The sequence below is a fragment of the Ailuropoda melanoleuca genome, chromosome 6 (genome assembly GCF_002007445.2).
Source record: "Ailuropoda melanoleuca isolate Jingjing chromosome 6, ASM200744v2, whole genome shotgun sequence".
Classification (NCBI taxonomy): Eukaryota; Metazoa; Chordata; class Mammalia; order Carnivora; family Ursidae; genus Ailuropoda; species Ailuropoda melanoleuca.
The window spans coordinates 128,040,329-128,060,026 of NC_048223.1; the positions used below are offsets into that span (position 1 = coordinate 128,040,329).

Sequence of the window (19,698 nt, forward strand, 5' to 3'; positions counted from 1 at the left end):
GGACTTAATTTACCTATTTAAAGAAAAAGGTTTTTAATTGGGCTCACAGAACAAGACCCAACTGTATCCCGTATACAAGAGACACACCTAAAATAAAGTCATTCAGAAAGGCCAAAAACAAAAAGGCTGGACAAAGGTAAATGAAACAAAAAGAGAGCAGCAGACCAAGTAGAATTCAAGTCCCAAAGGGTTAAACACAAGAGGATATGTTTAATGTTAAAAGCCACAGTCCTCAACGAAGACATAATGCTCATGAACATCTATGCACCAAGTAACACAACCACCACCTTGGGGCGCCTGGGGGACTCAGTCGGTGAAGCGTCTGCCTCTGGCTCAGGTCGTGATCTCAGGATCCTGGGACAGAGTGCTGCAACAGGCTCTCTGCTCAACGGGAAGTCTGCTTCTCCCTCTCACTCTCCCTCTGTGCTTTCCCTCTCTCTCTCCCCCAAATAAATAAAATCTTAAAACAAAAACAAAAACCCACCACCTTTAGAGGCAAGGGTGACAGGATATGCAAGGAGATGCACATAGGCATGTACTAAAAATGGGAGATTTAATACACCATCTCCATACAAGGCAGAGCAAGTGCACAAGAAGTAAGTGCGGAGACACCATCAACCACGGTAGAGCTTACAGATATACGATGAAGTCCATACCCTGATAGCAGAGAATACACATTACTCTCAAGAATCTATAGCACATTCCCTACAAATGGTCATATATTAGGTCACAAAGAAAACATCAACCATTTTCATAACACAGAAACACTGCAAACTATACTTTCCAATCACAATGCAATAAAAGTATACATTATTAACAACAACAAAAAACAAAGTCATTTCCACTTGGATATTTTTAAAAACCTACTATTGACTTGTAGTGAAAGAGTAAATACAAACTAGAAGTATAGAATTTTTAAAAAATAATTACAAAGAAAGCACTATATATTAGAATCTATGGAATCCATTTAAAGCAGTAATCAGAGAAAAATTCATTATACTAACATTTTTATCAATAAAAATGAAAAAAAAATAAAATTAATCAATTAACAAGCCTTAGCTTGTTAGTAACCCAAAAGAAAATTCAAGGAAGAAACAATGGAGGGAAAAGCTAACTAAAAACAGCAGACCTAACTAATAATTCTAAGTCTTGTGGGTTTTTGTGGGGGTGGGGGTGGAAATTAACAAAGTAGACAATCTACCAGCTACTTGATCAAGAAAAAAGGGGAGAAAGCACAAGCACAGAAAATAAGAAATGACACAGGGGAAGTGACCAGTGAAACAAGAAATTTAAAAAATCCTAAGAGACTCTTCTCTAGACCTCCATGCAAACAGACTTGAACATGTTGCTGGCATGGAGAACTCCCAGAGGAAGCTCAGACGGCCATGACCAAGAATGACTCCACTGCAGTTAGAGAGCTGAACTAGATGACAGCCAGAGAAGACAAAGATTCCTAAGCAGGCACCTCCCCAAGAAAGACAGACAGCTTCACAGGGCGCTCTACCAAACACTCAAGACCAGAGAGTTCCAATGCTCTACATAAACTGCTCCAGAACACTGACGAGGATGGAAAAGTCCCCAAGTCCTTTCATGAAGCAAGTGTAATACTGATACACCAAATAAAGATGAAAGAAAGAAAACCACGGACCAGTATCCCTCACGAATATCAATGCACCCATATTAAATAAAACATTAACAAACAGAATCTAACACCACAGGAAGAAGCCACATACCATGACCAAGTACGATTTTTTCCAAAAATGAAAGTTGGGTTCAATATTAGGAAATTCAGTATCATCCTCATATTAATCAACCTAAGGAAAAGATGTACGATTATCTACCCAGATATTGAAAAACCCTTTGACAAAATTTAAAACCCATTTATAAAAACTACAGAAAACACAAACTGAGAGTTATATTCTTAACATGATAAAAATCTACATGCTTTATTCCTAATGCGAGTATCTTATTTAATGGGAAAAGACTACTGGCATTTCCACTAAAATCGAGGAAAAGGCTCCATTTCTGCTTACCACTGCCTTACTCTGGAGCTATTACATTACCCTATATAATTACAAAAGATAAATCAAACAGAGGCATAAGAATGGATAAGGAAGTAAAACTATCACTATTTGCAGATATCATGATATATATCTGGAAACCCCCAGAGAATCAATGATAAAACTAACCCAAACAATGAAAGAATCAATTGAATAGTAGAACACAAAGTTAAAATACAAAAATTGCCTTGAAATATAAAATAATAAGGTGTTAGACAAAACCCCATTTTAGATCATTGCAACAAGGAAGATTAAATGTTTAGGAATAAGTTTAATAGGAATTGCATTCAACCTATACAAGGAGAACGTAAAACGTTCTTGCAAGACACGAAAGCAGGAATGAACAAATGAAAAAGTATCTCCTATTGTTAGTTAGGATGACTTAACATTAGAAAGATGACAGTTGCCCCTTAGTTTATAAAGTCAATGTAATGCCAATAAAAATACCAATGGACTACAGCGCAGACTTACACAAGTTGATACTAAAGGTCTCATGGAAAAACAAACATGCAAGAATAGCCAAGAAAACCCTGGGGAAAAATCGGAATCTATGAGACGCCTTTAAAGCAGTAATCAGAGAAAAACTCATAGACTAATATTTTTATCAGCAAAAATGAAAAAATAAAATTAAAACTACTGGACATAAAACCATACTATAAAGACTCTATATTTAAAAAGGGTGGTGCTGGGGACAGACAAATAGACAAATGGGACTGAATAAAAAGTCCAGAAATAAACCTGAACGTATATGGAAATTTGCCATCAGGAGTTGCCAGGATGAAGATGGACCTTTCAATACATGGTGCTGGGACAACTGGGTAGCCACTTGGAAAAAGATGAAATTCAGATGTGTATTTTGTATCATATATAAGAATAAACCTCAAATGGATTAAGGATCTAAAAATGTAAGAAAATTAAACTATAGAATTCCTAGAAGAAAACATGAGTGAGTCTTTGGTACAGGGAGACTTTCTCACTATGACTCCACATCCAGAAGCAATGAAACAGAAATTGATGGATTTGACTACATAAAAATAAAACGTCTGCAGGACAAAATGAAAAACACAAACGGTGCCCTAGACAAAACAGAAGATAACTGACAAACTGGAGGAAAATATCTGCAGCCTATCCCCAGGAAAAGGGCCACTACCCTTAATATATGAAACTCTCCTAGAAAATGAGGGACAAAGGATGAAACACACAAAAGAAAAATGGGAAAAAGCCATGAACAGACAATTAACAAAAAAGTTTACAAGTTCAAGCTCACTCACACTTAGAGAAGAGCAAACGAGAAGACCCTACTTGTCACTTCTCATCTGTCAGACTGGCAAATGCTGAGGTGTGACTCGGACTCTGATGGTGAGGCTATAGGGAAACAGGCATCGCCTGGGCTGCAAATTCTGCAGGCAACTTGGTGATACCTAACAAAAACTACAAACACAGACTTTTTAACCCAGAAATGACACCTGTAGGAACCTACCCGACAGGCATACCTACAACAATGTGGGAAAAAAGGCTGCACGTGGTCACTCACTGTAGCCCTGGTTAAGCTGGAAGATCCTGGAAACCACCTAAACGGGCACAGGCAGGACAGCAGCCGGAGAAGCGTGGTGCATCTCAGCAACGCGGCTCCAGGCAGCGGTAAAAACTAGGGGAAGACCTGCGTGGACGGGCTCGCAGCCATTCCCAGGACATACCGTGAAGAGACAAAGTGCAAAAGACGAAGTGCAATGCAAGAAGGGGTATGAACACACCTGCACCTGCCTGCTCATCCATACCCAGGAAATACAAGGAGGAGACACCAGGAGCTAAAAACACTGGTTTCCTACGGAGAGTGGGTGGGAAAAGGTACGAAGGAATGGCGATGACAGGTACAAGTGCGAGGAGACACTTGGCACAAATTTTTCAGAAGCTCTAGTCTTAGAACTGCAGTAACACGTCACATACCCAAAAATAAGTACTAAGTTTAAATCAACCAGGATGTCAGAGAGAAGACCCAAAGGGAACACAAATAATAACAAATGAAACTGTTTTACAAATAACATAGCCACACTGAAACACAGACCTATCCTCAGTAATTCTGGAAAATACTATTTTCATTAGAAACTGTTAAGTCTAAGGACCAAAGAGAGCTGTATGCAAATACTGACTCTAGTTAGCAAATCTGTTTCTCACAGATTAGCAAATTTGAAACTATTTTATTGGTACACTGGGACTGAATAAGTAAGTAAACATACTATAAATAATGAAAGCCAGGTTTCTCTCTATTGAAGAGATAAGGTACAAATAAGGGAAGGGAGAAGGCTACTAAAGAACCCAGTGTGAGGGGGCGGGCCTGGCTGGCTCAGTGGGCTGAGCATCCGACTCCTGATTTTGGCTCAGGTCGTGATCTCAGGGTCATGAGATCGAGCCCCACATCGGACTCCATGCTGGGTGTGGAGATGGCTTGAGATTCTCTCTCTGCCTCTCCTCCTCCCCACCTCAAATAAATAAATAAACAAACAAACAAACAAACAAACAAAAACCCAGGGGTGTTGGATCAGGACTGGAAGTATTAGCATGAATGCAGTTTTCAAAACGTATCCAGCAGCAGCAGAGAAACATATACAGCTGGGTGGATGGGCACATAATCTGAAGCATAAATACAAATACTTACATACTAGTATGTATCCATACACCAATATGTACATTTCCTAGCTGTGTCTGCTGAGACAGCAACACCCTAGTGGTAGCAAGACTAAACCTAGCACGTAGATACTGTTTCTAACCACCGTGCTCTCCTGTTGAAGGAATCTAGGCTATGCCATGGGGAGGGGTCGGTTCAGGCATGGAATAGGGAAAGCATAAGATGAGACTGAGACATTCTGCGTCACCCAAAGTAAGTTTTTTTAAAAGTATGAGGACACGTCAAAAAGACAAAGGTACAGGATCCTGAAGGAGTTCCCAATGGCCACAGCCGAGGAACAACTTGGGCAATAAAATAAGGAACAACAGCACTGGACTGTAATCCAAGAATAAAGTAAATACCCGTGAGTCTCACCATGACATCAACAATGAGCACATCACTGGGGGAGAAGAGATCGTGTTCTCCTTTTCAGTCGAATTCTAATTAAAACATGTAAAAGGAATGGGGAAAATATAAAACCACCATTAAATAAAGGCCGCAGTGAAAGTAATTTCAAACAAGATTTACCAGTAGATGCTAAAACAACTGGGCAAAAGTTTAAGGAGAAACAGGATATTGGCACAGCCTCAAAGCATCTTCTCCAAGGTTTTTATTAATTATAAGGAGAAAGATAGTGGCTTTACAGTAGATGAAATCACCTTCAAGGAGGGACAAGGTCAACACTAGCAGTAATGACTGGCTCGTGAAGCCCTGATCTGATGCACTGAGAAGGTGTAACCTCACCTCTGTGGTCTTTGTGCCAAACGCATGGCCTTCATCTAATCATAGAAAACATGACACAACCCAGAATGAGTGACACTCTACAAAATAACTGACCAAGATTCATTAAAAGTGTCAAGGTCATGAGCACTGGTTGGTGTCAGATTGGAAGAGACCTAGAAGCACAAGAACTTTGTGCAGGGTGGACCCTGGTTTCCATCTGGGTCAGAGAAAGTCTGTTAGTGGGAAAACAGGTGAGACGGGAGGAGGTCTAGTGTAGTTAAGAGCACTTCACCAGGACTAATTTCACGGCGCACTCACTGTACTATCGCTACGTAAGTTGTCTAGCTGAAGGTATACCTGAATTCTCTATATTATTTTCTTGGGGGAAACTCTCTGTAAATCTATAACTATTCTGAAATAAAGTTTTTAAAAATGAAGGAAAAAAAATATCTCATACCCCCAGTAGTATGTATACCACACTTCTAGAAATACTGATTTAAGCCAAATTGCTTTCCCATAATCTCAACCCACTGATTCTAATTTTTCCCTCCTGAGCAACATAAAATAAATAGTCCCTCAAGCAGGAGATAAACATCCTTCCAGATGTCTGCATATCGAGCTCAGGTACCTGTGTGGTTTCCTCTCTCCAACCAACCATTCCTACTGCCTTTCACTCTCCCACACCTGAGATGTTTTCCAGACTCTTCCTACCCTAGACACCCTGTTCCAGAGTTTCTAAAAACTGTCAACAGCTCTCTTAAAATAAACCATAAAAAATACTTGCAAAGCCATGTGGCCCCCACAGTGGAGAGCAGAATGACCACCTTTTGTAGCTCAGCCAGTATGTCTGCACAGAAGACACCCACGCTAGTGGAACGGGTGCAGTGGCCACACAGCGTGGCAGGTCCAAGAGAAGCGGGCATCCTCCACTGCCCCAGAGTCTCCGCGTGAAGCAGCTGCCCCAGCCCTGGTGCTTTCTGAGTGTCCTTCTTTACATGGAAGGGCTCTCCTCGGCACCCTCGTTAGCCTTAATTTGACACCTGTGTGGTTTTCTGGTCTATGGGAGTACATCCAATCCTTCTTCTCCAGAATACTACAGTAATCCCACTAATCATCTTCAAGACATTTGCAAAGAACGCGGCCTTCTGTGCCTTTGCCCAAGTCAGATGAAAATACCCAGGAAGACCAAGGACCTAGATCTCCGGTTACTCAGGATGTACTCAATCTTTATGCTGTCAACACAAACACAATGTGTAAAACTGGTTTATTGCCAACTTCCCACAATCTGGGCTAAAGGGAAAAGTGGACACATTAACTACGACCCACATCATTTTATACACAGGCTTCAAGCTCCCCCATCAGTAACACCACAGGGCTGACAGAAATATTCCTTCCCTGCTCCCTTCTGAACAACATCAGACTTGCCAGAAAAGAAAGCAAAGGGGCGCGGACGGGTGACTCTGAGCTAGAACCCCTACTTTCTGGATGAACCCTAAAACACTGTAAGAGCATTCTAAAGCATTTCTGTGTGGGGTCAAATAACATTCGGCACATCAAGGTCAGCAGACTTGTGATCATCCATGGAGGCGAGCCAACATTCTTTAAGTGGCTCAGGCGGTTGGGGAATTGGATCCCCACACCCGCTGGCAGGCTGAAGGGGGAGTCATGCTGGTACCCAGGTGGGCGGTAAGAGCTGGGCTCCTCTGGGGGACATGGGGGTTACCTGCTTGGGGCTCCCGACCAGCTGAGTGCATTAAATTATTCATGTCTTCTGCTATTTACGGTGGATTACTGAGAGCTGACTGCATATGCTATTGACCTGCACACTTACTTGGCAAATTGTCCAGTTATTATGGATTGGCCTGGACCAAAGGAAAATGAAGGCTGCAGAGGCATTTAACTCTAGGATTGTGTTACATGGTTCACTCTTACTCCCTCCTGGAGAGGATATGTCAGCCTTCATAAAGGCAGATGAAGATTTACCACCCAACTAAGACGACACTTGCACTGTATAAACAAAACACAATTAAAACCCCAAGTATACACAAAGACCCCATTACTTAACAATAATTGAATATCAATCGAATAGCAACCTCACCAGAGGACAGCTGAAACAGAAACACGGTCGGCTAAGAGAAGACACCTGATAAGATGCATTAATTAAAATATAAACTATGTATTGTGTCGCCTCAATGCCAGAATGAAAACCCCCGGCAGGTCTCAGCGAAGGTGAGGTGAGGAGGCGCGAACCCCCCTTTGTTGCCGTGGGCTTTCTCCTTTATTAGAAGCGATGGGGCCCAGTGGGATGAGTGGGGCACAGGGGAGGGAGGAGTGTCACAGGCTTCACGATTCGGCAGAATCACAGAAAGCAGACTGTGCCCGTCTTCACGATGCACCTGGAACACACTGGTGAGCCAGAAAAGGAGGCACAAACCCACAGAGCACAGGCCTGGGCCACCTCTGGAAACCTGTTCCCCCGCTCTACACCCCAGAGGAGTGTGGAGAAGAAAAAGATGCCAACTTCCTGAATACTTCAACAGAAAAGCACCCTATATTCTCTCCAATCTGCACAGCAAAAAAATGGCTTAATTCCTAAAAAATTAAACACCTTGAATTACAAGCATCTTTAATACATCACTAGTACATGAGTTAAGCATACATACTCTGGACAGAATACTGATGTAAATCACTAGAATTCAGAATGCAGTTAATGGTGAGTCTCTCTCCACACACACACACACACACACACACACACACTAACCCAATCTTTCATTCTGAAGGTATTGTGGGGATTTTTATTGACTAATGGCCTTTTGTCTAAAGATCATCTGTATTAGCAATGTGTAATGCTGGTTAGTTGAGTCCTAGTTACCAGAAACAGTTTGCTGAGTGAGGCTGTATAGTTTAGTAAAGACAGTTTACTTTTGCTGGAGGCGCGGATACAGATGTCCACCAGCCCAGAATACAGAACCATTAATGCTGGAACAGCAAGACGAATAAGGCCCTACGGACCATCATGTGGAGAGAAAACACAGTTTTCCATCAAGCACAGATTCTTGTTCAATAACACTGTCATCTGGAAAACGACCTTGCCCTCTGGGAGGTTCACCTTCTTGGAAGACTCAGGACAGCAAAACCTGACACAGTGTCCAGCACAGGGACCAGAAGTTAGGATCCCTCCTCTCCACTCCACGCTCTCAGGGCACACTAAACCTTTAGTCACATGGATCTGACATCTTGATGTTGTGCTTTACTCAGCTGGGACCACTTTTTGGAAGACGTGTCATCCTACCGTACATGGGCTTCCCAGCCCACACCCCCCAGCCCGTCTGGCTGGAACACAGGGAGGTTTAGGGAAGAGGACCAGTCTGAGACCGTAGTCAAAAGCAAGAGTGACAACTTAATTCCCGTTGGGCTAGTGACCTAGAGGAAGACAACAGAGGAAAATAAAACAAAAACAAAACAAAACAACAAAAAAAAGCCACAGTCATACTTGGAATTAAAGTAAAAACAGGAATGAACACACTAGACTTACTATCAACTACAGGCTTGTGAGATTTAGGAAGTCCCCTACAAACCGAAGTTGCACTCCTAATTAAATGAAGGATCTAGGAAAGCAGGTATACAAATTTACTCACCACAGGTGGGGCTAATAAAGTTCGTTCACAATTATAAAAACGACAGTTTAGGAATGTTTCCACATTTGTTACTTCATTTGATCCTTTTAACAACCTCATGACATAGGAAGGGTAAGAAATTTTATTTCTATTTTGTAGATGAGAAAAATGAAATCCAAAAACCCAAACTAACTTGGGTGGAGTCTGGTGATCTGAAATGAAAGTGCGGGGTCTTTAGTGGGCTTTCAGTAACTGGGGAGACAAGACTGAAAACTACAACCAGAGAAGCACTAAAAACCAAACAGTGTATGAAAAAGATTTCAAAACTTACTGTAAACTAAAAAAATCTGCAAATATCAAGACGGTGTGTTACTGGCATAGGGATAAACATACAGATCAATGGAATAGCACTGAGAATCCAGGAATAAACCTGTACATTTACGGTGAACTGACTTTTGACAAAGGTGCCAAGACAACTCAACGGAGCAAGCACAGTGTTCATCAGAAATGGTACAGGCATGATTCAAGGTTCATGCGCAAAAGGAGGAACTCAGGGCCCTGCCTACACACCATACACAAACATTAACACGAAAGGGATCAGAGAGCTAAATGTTAAGTGCTGAAAGCACAAAAAATTTTTAGAGGGGAACATTGGACAAGACCTCTGTAATCTTAGGCAAAGAATTCTAATCTTAGGCAAAAGCATGATCTATAAAGAAACAAACTGATAAACTGGACTTCATCAATATCCAAAACTTTGGGGCACTGAAAGGCACCATTAAGAGAGTAAAAAGACAAGCCACATTCTTGGAGAAAACGTTTACACATCATCTATATGTTAAAAGACATGTATCCAGAATACATAAAGAAGTCTTTCAATTCAAGAAGATGACACAGTTTTTTTTAAGTGGGCAAAGGATTTGAATAGTGACTTCCCCAACAAAGATATACAAAAGGCCAGTAAATACATGAAAAGACATTTAACATCATTTGTCATTAGAAAAATGCAAATCAAAAACACAACGGGATACCAGTTCCCAACCACTAGAATGGCTATAAACAGAAAGAGACAATAACAAGTGTTGGCAAAGGTGTGGAGAAACTAAAACCCTCAATCCATGTTGGTGAGAACATAAATGGTGCAGCTGCTTTGGAAAACATTCTGACCATTCCTCAAAATGTTAAGCATCTGGTTATTGTATGACCCAGCAATTCCACAAATGAATAACTACCCAAGAGATATGAAAACATACGCCCATGCAAACACTTGGATGTGAATGCTCACAGCAGCATTACTTATAAAATCTCAGAAGTACAAACAACCCAAATGTCCATCAACTGAATAACAGATAAACAAAATGTGGTATAGACACGCAATGTAATACTATTTACCAACAGAAAGGAGTAAGATACTGATACACGTTTCAACGTGGGTGAACCTCAGAAACATTATTAGGCCAAGTGAAAGAAGCCAGTCACAAAAGACCAAATACTGTGATTCTGTGTACATGAATTGTCTAGAACAGACAAACTGATAAGAGATAGAAGGTCAACCGGTAGCTGCTAAGGGCTAGGGGAGGGTGAAAGAGAGTGACTGCCCAAGGGAACCAGGTTTCTTTCTGGTCATGAAAACGTTCTTTATTTAGATTATGGAGATATTTACATAGCTCTGTAAATATGTTAAAGCCACTGACCTGTGTACTTTAAAAGAGTGAACTTTATCGTATGTAAATTATAAACAAAGCTGTTTTAAAATATGACCAAAAGTTTTGAATAATTCACCAAAAAAGTTATGACTGATAAAAAAGCCCATGAAAAGATGTCCAACAGCAAGTCCCTACGGAAGTGCAGATTAGAATCACAGCGAGACCCCTAACTGCGTACCTACTAGAAGGACTGTAATCAGACACCAGAGACTGCGGACTCACTGGAGCCCTCTAGAGGCTGCCAGTGGGGATGCAGAATGTGCCACTATGGAAAACAGCATGGCAGCTCCTCGAGCAACACGCACCAGCAATTCCAGCCCTCCATGTCTATCTAAGAGAGGGAAACCAACATCTGCACGTGACTTTTCCGAATTTTCAGCATTATTCATAATAGCCAAGAAGGATAAACAACACAATGTCTATCAAATGAAAAATGGATAAACAAAATGTGGTATATTGGTACAATGGAGTATTATTTAGCAATAAAAAGGAACAAACTACAGATACATGCTTCACTGTGGAGGAACCAGAAAAACACCACGCTAAGGGAAAGAAGCCAGCTGCAAGAAAAAGCACATGAAAAGTCCAGAAAAGGCAAATCTAGAAAAATAAAAAGATTAGCAGTTGCCGGGAGCTGGGGGAGGGATGGGGTTACTGCAAACTGGGCACAAACAAGGCAACGGAAGTGCTCTAAAACTGGGGGTGATGGCTGCACACCTGCAAGTTCACCCAAAAAATCACCTCCTCGTACACTTGAAAGAAAAAAGCAGCTAAACAACGTTGTTTGATAATAAACACAAGAGAGAAATTGAAAAGACACGAGCTGCAGTCATGACCATGAGGGTGAGGATGGGGCACACTGCTGGGGCTTTACCAGCCAAATTATAATTTTCCCTAAATAAATGATACTCTGAAAGTACCAATGATTTTATGCATTAATGTGATCCTCCCTTCGTTTCTTTCCAGTTAGAGACACACACACCCTCGACATGCTAATCAGCTAAAAAGTATTTGCTGAACACCTACTACATGCCTTGCTTGACTCTGGGCATCTGATAATTGGAGAAGCAGAAGGCACATACATCATAGTCCAGCCGTGGCTGCTGAGCCTGACAGACACCTGAAAGAGCCCCCCCAGAGCATGGTCAAGTACCCCCAACTGACCATTACCTCATTTTGACTTTTCTGCATCATACATAAGGAAATCTGCCAAAAGCTAGAAATGATCCAGGCTCTGTGCAGGTGGCAGTGTGAACATGTGTATCAGAGATATAAGCAAAGATGAGTTATTGGTAAACTTCTCTTCATTTAGATAGGAAGAAGGCTGAATACAATTAAACTGAGTAGAACAGACAGTAAAAGCAGTTCGACAGATTAACCTTAAAACTACGAATGAGTGAGAGAATTAAATAGCTTGTTTCTTGAGGCATGGGTTGCAATTATCTTGAATGAAAGGAGTGACCACAGAAAGGCAGAGTGACGGGTTTTGCTGGGGTCGGGACCACTGCCGATACGCATTAGGTTCTCACAGTTGGGATCTTGCTTAGCAGATGAGCTATGAAATCTACATCCTACAGGGTGAAACTAGCAAATTTAACTCCACATTTTCTCTCTTTACAAGTTAGACCCGGTAGGGCTACTTGAATAGAGTTAAAGCCATCAACATGTCTAAGTGGTTTTGCTGACAAGGACTACTAGCTTAATTTACTGGATAATTTTTCAAGTACTAGCAAAGGCAGGTCTAAAAGTTATAAACAGAGCAAAGTGGATATAAGATATCCTCACCCCTTGATTTTAGAGGCAACTATTCATAATACCAAGAATTGGTGAAAATGGNGTTCCGGGATCGAGTCCCACATCGGGCTCCTCCGCTGGGAGCCTGTTTCTTCCTCTCCCATTCCCCTGCTGTGTTCCCTCTCTCGCTGGCTATCTCTCACATAAATAAATAAATCTTTAAAAAAAAATAAAAAATAAATAAATAAATAAATAAAAAATAAAAAAAAAAAANACAAGGACTACTAGCTTAATTTACTGGATAATTTTTCAAGTACTAGCAAAGGCAGGTCTAAAAGTTATAAACAGAGCAAAGTGGATATAAGATATCCTCACCCCTTGATTTTAGAGGCAACTATTCATAATACCAAGAATTGGTGAAAATGGTAGATTGGAACTTTTTAATTTATTCACCTCAAAATTTCCACAGTTGCATCAAAAGCGTTCAGTAGTCTCAGGATACAAGATTAATACACAGAAATCCGTTGCACTTCTATACACTAATCATGAAGTAGCAGAAAGAGAAAGTAAGAAAACAATCCCATTTATAATTGCACCCAAAATAATAAAATACCCAGGAATAAACTGAACCAAAGAGATGAAAGACCTGTACTCTGAAGACTATAAAACTGATGAAAGAAATTAAAGACACACAAATAGAAAGATATCCCATGCTCATGAACTGGAAGAACCAATAATGTTAAAATGTCCACACTACCCAAAGCAATCTAAAATTTAAAGCAATCCTTACCAAATACTAAGAACATTCTTTACAGAACTAAAACAAATAATATTAAAATTTGTAGGAAACCAGAAAAAACCCGAATAGCCAAAACAATCTTAAGAAAGAAGAACAAAGCTGGAGCTATCACAACCCCAGATTTCAAGATATTCTACAAAGCTGCAGTAATCAAAACAGCACGGTACTGGGACAAAAACAGACACAGAGATCAATGGAACAGACTAGAGAACCCAAAAATAAAACCACAATTATTTGGTCAATTAATCTATGAAAAAGGAGGCAAGAATATGCAATGGGGAAAAGACAGCCTCTTTGACAAATGGTGTTAGGAAAACTGGACAGCTACATGCAAAACAATGAAACTGGACTACTTTCTAGCATCGTACACAAAAATAAATTCAAAATGGATTAAAGACCTAAATGTGAGGGGCACCTGGGTGGCACAGTCGTTAAGCATCTGCCTTCGGTTCAGGGCGTGATCCCGGCATTGTGGGATCGAGCCCCACATCAGGCTTCTCTGCTAGGAGCCTGCTTCTTCCTCTCCCACTCCCCCTGCTTGTGTTCCCTCTCTCACTGGCTGTCTCTCTCTGTCAAATAAATAAATAAAATCTTAAAAAAAAAAAAGACCTAAATGTGAGACCTGAAACCATAAAAATCCTAGAAGAAAACACAGGCAGCAACCTCTTTGACATTGGCCACAGCAACTTCTTTCTAGAGATGTCTCCTGAGGCAAGGGACACAAAAGCAAAAATAACCTGTCGGGTCTACTTCAAAATAAAAAGCTTTTGCACAGCAAAGGAAACAACCAATAAAACAAAAAGGCAACCTACTGAATGGGAGAAGATATTTGCAAATGATATATACAATAAAGGGTTAAAATCCAAAATATATGAAGAACTCCTACAGCTCAACACCAAAAAACTCAATCCAATAAAAGGGCATGACATGAATAGACATTCTTCTAAAGAAGACACACAAATGGCCAACAGACACATGAAAACATGCTCAACATCAATCACCACAGAAATGCAAAACAATGAGCTATCACCTTACACCTGTCAGAACGGTTAAAATCAAAAATATAAGAAATAACAAGTGTTGGTGAGGATATGGAGGAAAAGGAACCCTCGTGCACCACTGGTGGGAATGCAAACTGTGCAACCACTGTAGAAAACAGTATGGAGGTTCTCAAAAAATTAAAAATAGAATTAGTATATGATCCAGTAATACCAGGACTGGGTATTTACCCAAAGAAAATGAAAACACTAATGCAAAAAGATACATGCACCCCTATGTTTAGAGCAGCATCACCTACAAAAGCCAAGACGTGAAAGCAGCCCAAGTGTGCATCCACAGATAAATGGATAAAGAAGATGCCGTATATACACACAACGGAGTATTACCTAGCCACAAGGACTGATGTCTTGCCATTTGCAACAGGGACTGACCTAGAAGATATAATGCTAAGTGAAATAAATCAGTCAGAAAAAGACAAACACCATATGGTTTTGCATATACAGAATTTAAGAAACAGAACAAAGGAACAAACAAAAGGAGACCAAAATACCCTCTTAAATAAAGAGAACAGACTGGTGGTTGCCACAGGGGAGATGGGTGGGAGGACGGGTGACATAAAGGGGATTCAGAGTACACTTACGGTGACGAACACGGAGTAATGTATGGAATTGTTGAATAATTACATTGTACATCTGAAAGTAATGTAATACTGTATGTACATTATACTTCAACTTAAAAAAGTACCTACCAAAAAAGAAATACTAAGGTAAAAATGTTTTTAAAAAAACAAGCGATAAACAATAAAAAAAAAGTCAATAGCCAATTAATTAAAGCATCCTGATACGTTACTTCTACAAGATACCGACTAAGAATCAAAGGAAATTACAATAGAGGAAATGGCCACTTATCCCTAGGAATCAAAAGCTGGAAAAAGGGATCTTGGATCAATCCAGAGGAAACCAGAAAAGATACCAATTCGATTGTGAGCCCAGACATTAAGAACTTGCTTTTTACAGAGGTCGTCTGGAAGGAGTGTCTTCACGGACAGGACAGGCTGACTATGCATGACTCTCGGTGTTCTGGGCATGCGCTTTCCTTCTGGAACATGTAGTGTGGTGACTCTGCCGTGGGCAGGGGGCCTGAAAGAGCGAAGCACTGGATGCCCCCAAGTCTGAGGGTCAATCCAACCAAGGATTTCACTTTTCTTTTTGCAGAGCCTAGAATACTGCTTGCTATACAACAGGTGCTCAAAACACGTCTATCTAACAGAAATGATAAACCCTAAATGGTACGTAACTGCTCCACGTGTCACCACACGAGGTACCCTTCCCACAGTCAGGACACTCGGGGGATTACAGCAGATGGCTGCCTCTGGCTCTGCCTGAGAATCACTTGTGAAGCTATTACAGAGATGGGTCCTGGCTGCTGCAGTTTCCAAAACTCCACTGGTGGTTATAACACACAGGCTGTAGAGCCACTGATCTGTGAACAGAGGTAGGAAATGGGTTGCACTTTCCACGTAACCAAATGCTAGAAGGGGGCGTGTGACAGAGAGAGAGAGAGGAGAAAGAACAGAAAACTTGGGACAAGGACTTGGATACTTCATTGAACTCAATCTGGATTATCAGATCAAAGACCAAGGCACAACACAATATAACAAGGACTTTATCAGATTAAGAGGCCGTACACACCTAGGCAATTAGACACGGAACTCACTGGGTAACAGCCGGGAAGTACTGCAGCCCCAAGCTGGGCACTCAGTTTCAGCACTGCAATCTGAAAGATCATCCAAGGTTTCTCCTCTAAGCCTTTCTTCCTCTCCGATCAATAATGACCTCTGGTGGGGCGCCTGGGTGGCTCAGTCGTTAACCGTCTACCTTCGGCTCAGGTCATGATCCCAGGGTCTTGGGATTGAGCCCTGCGCTGGCTCCCTGCTTCTCCCTCTCTCACTCCCCCTGCTTGTGTTCCCTCTTGCTGTGTCTCTCTCTGTCAAATAAATAAAATCTTAAAAAAAAAAAAAATGACCTCTGGTGCATGGTTCCTGATACCCTGTGGCATCACACTTTTCAACATTTTATGGCCAATTTACAACTTTGTTGTGAAGCCCCACACGAGAGGCTACAGGGCCCCATAGCTAAGAGGACGGGAGGCTGCAGGGCCCCCTCGCTAAGAGGACAGGAGGCAGACAGTGGGGTCTAAGCATTATTTCCCTACTAGCTGTGTAACCTTAAGCCAGCTGATTAACCTCTCTGTACCTCAGCTTCCTCGCTTGTAGTCTGGGAACAGAAACATGAAATTCAGATAATCTGCCTGGTAACCACTCAGTGACTAGCAGTATCTGTAACCTCTGTTAAATGTCCCCAAGATGGAAAATGCAGTGTGACCCAAGTGGAGCTCCTTTTCTCCTGCAGTTCCACACCAATTTTCTCTCAGTAACTCCAGTCACAGCCCTGGGAGCCAGCCCAGATTCCTCCCCTTCCATGACCTTCCATGTCCACTCCATCAGCAAAACCTGTGCATTGTTCCTTAAATATATAGAGCCTTCTGTTGACATTCACTGTCTCGCTGTCCTCTCTGTCCAAGCCTGTCACCTCTTGTAATCCACACACTCCTTGCCTTCCTGCCTTCACTCTGACCGCCCTCCCCTTCATTCTCCCCAGAGTTCCCAGAATAAGCTCTTAAAATGTCAGTATGATCATGTCACTTTACTATTTACTTCCCAGAGTATGGAATGTGAGCAATGTAGTGATGACCTAGCGCTGACCTCGTGTAAGAGGACAGCACTGGCGAGTGCAGGAGCCAGGAGGAATCTGAGTCCCTGGATGTCTCTGATCTGGGTAGCACGGGCCCCACGCCTGTATTTAGGGTCCCCATTCCACTGCCCTGGATTGCTCCCCTCCGCACACTATGAGCAGCAGAATCAAGCTTCCACCTTGTTGGAGCCAATGTGGTCTGAAGCCTCCGTTACAGAAGCTTAACCTGTGCCCTGGTAACATGGCCCCTGGAAGTGGGGTGCTTCTGTGACAGGGCGCAAGCGACACTGGCTTCGTGGTTAGGCAGTGGGGGTGAGGAAGCTCATGCAGGGAAGGAGACTAGCCACTCTTGTTACGTCGTGAAAAACATCTGAGAAAACAGTGCCTGCATTAACTCGGGGGCGGGGACAGATTCCGGGCTTATCAAGCCTGTAGGTGCAGAAGAAACAGAATTCAGATGCTGGGTACGTTGGCGGCTCCTTGGTGCTCTTAACAAGGAACCACGAAATAAAGGAGGTGGGGTGAGAACCAGCCAATTCGCAAGCGGAGGTGGAAGTCACAGAGCGCTGCTCCAACCCGACGGGACTTCCTCCAGGTCCCTAAAAGGCTAGGCAATTCCCTGTCTCCCATCCTGCTTCCCTTCCAGTCTCACGCAGGCCTGATTACGCTCCCGCCGGACCTTGATCGGGGCCCCCACCACCAGTTATCTCACCTCACCCTCATCTCTCCCCTCAAAGCACTCCACCCGGGCGTGTCTGCTAACCCTGCAGCCCCACCCCGCCCAGCCCGGAGCCAGCACGTGGGGGCGTGACTCGGGAGCAGCAGCGCGCACATCCCGAGGCCGCGCACGGGTCAGGGACACTGCGAGGGACACAGGGTCCGGTCCTTCTGGCAGTGCGGCACAGGCAGCGCCCGGCTCCCGCGTCTCCGCGCAGGCGCGGCCGGAGGGGGACAGAGCGGGACAGCGTCGCGGCCCCGCCCCCTGGCCCCACCCACCCCGCCAGGAGGGCGCTGGCGCGACCCCGGCCGTGCCTCGTCCTGGGGAGGCCCCCGGGGAGACGCGAAGCCCAGTGGGGTATGCCCCGAGGACTCCGCCATCCCATTCCACACGCCCAGGCCCCGGGGGGCTCACCACGTCCCCCGGAACCTGAAGCTCCTCCGCCTTCCGCCGTCGCCACCGGCCCGGCAGCAGCGTGTCCATACGGCCCCAGGCCCGAGTCCGCGGGCCTCTCATCCCCACCAGACGGCGGCCGCCGGCCCAAGCCACTATGTCCACGCCTCCTTCCCCCACGTGTCCCGTGGGAGCCAATTAGAGACGGGGGCGGGGCGAGGACCGCCTGGGCCTGGCCTCGTGGGGGCTGCAACCGGCGTGGCGGGGACCAGAGCCTTCTGGGCAAAACGGGGCCTCTGTCCCAGGTCATCATTTCGCGGAGGGCCGGCCTGCCACCTCTCCGACCTCTCCGAAGACCCTACTCCTTTAGCGTCCCGCCACGCCTCACCTACGGCGGTGGATCGGCTGGGGGAGCTCCCGCCTCCTCGCTCTCGTGATTGGCCGTTGAGCGCCGTCAGCAGCCGTCTTCCTGTGGCTGGGTGGCTGATGGATGGCGCAGCTAGGCAATCCGCGTGGGCGAGCCTGTTGGGGAGCGGGTCTCTGGGAACTGTAGTCCCGGAGGCGGCCTCACTTCCGGGCGGCAGCGGCCTTGGGGCGGCCCCGGGGTCTCCCGCCGGGTGTTGCCTTGGGCGGGGCTTTCTCAACAGGCTGGAGGGCCGTGCAGAGGGAAGACCGAGGCCTCGCCGCCTGCCGCTCCGCTGCGCTCGCGTCCTCAGGGAGCCGGGCCCGGAGAAGTCAGTCCCTGTCCAGACCTGGCCACGCGAAACTCCTATTAATAAACACCCGTCTGAGCCGAGCCTTTGGCAGTGGCTGGGCAGCGGCGGCAGGTCACCGAGCCGTGGCCAGCGGGGAGTAAAGATGACCTGCGGAGGGCAGGGCGCCAGGACAGAGTGGTGGACAGGGACAGGGTGCGTGGGCGCTGCGTTCTTCCCTGCCCACGCGTCAGCTTCCCGGAGCTGCTGCAGCCTTCCTCCCACCATGAGGACAGCTGGTGGCAGACTTGCTGGACAGAAGGAAAGCACCGAGGCCCGAACACTTCGAGCTTCTGAACGAACCCACAACTAAGTGCCTACCAGTCTGCAGACTTCCGGCTGTGTTTCTGTTATTTGAGTCACCGAGTGTACCATTCCGCTGCACAGGAAGGCGTCCTTTGTTCCTCGGCCGTGTTCCGAACCATCCTGGTAGAAGGAGTGAGCCCCCTTCCCCTGGGCTACTTGCTGCGTGATCTTCAGCGAGTTAGGGAGCCGATCTACCTAGGTGCGCTTGCTCACTTATGAAAGGTGATGGTGACTCAGGTGTTGGGAGGCTGAGGTGAGGTGCATACACATAGAGAACTTAGAACAATGACTGACGCAAACGAAATACTCAGTTAATGGTGTGTCGCTACTTCTGGTCCTACAGCAATACTGCCGCTACTAGCTGAGGCCGGTATCAAAACCCTGGGGCTCTCCCGTTATGAAAGAAGTCCTGGGGATGTCGCGTACAGCATGGCGACTAAAGTTAACCATACTGTGCGTTTGAAAGTTGCTAA

The 19,698-nt window shown here is 44.3% G+C and overlaps 1 protein-coding gene across 8 annotated transcripts in view; it reads right to left on the minus strand.

Annotated features, from left to right (window-relative positions):
• The window catches only part of C6H10orf143 (chromosome 6 C10orf143 homolog), a 36,991-nt gene extending 18,177 nt beyond the window's left edge, over window positions 1-18,814 (minus strand). For 5 of the 8 annotated variants that reach the window (XM_034663448.1, XM_034663447.1, XM_034663444.1 and 2 more), the window contains exon 1: window positions 18,189-18,549. In XM_034663448.1, the coding sequence (XP_034519339.1) occupies window positions 18,189-18,480 (292 nt within the window). In that variant the 5' untranslated portion in view covers window positions 18,481-18,549. The other 3 variants (XR_004626317.1, XM_034663445.1, XM_034663449.1) reach the window with 3 other exon arrangements.
• Between the last annotated feature and the right edge of the window lie 884 nt (window positions 18,815-19,698).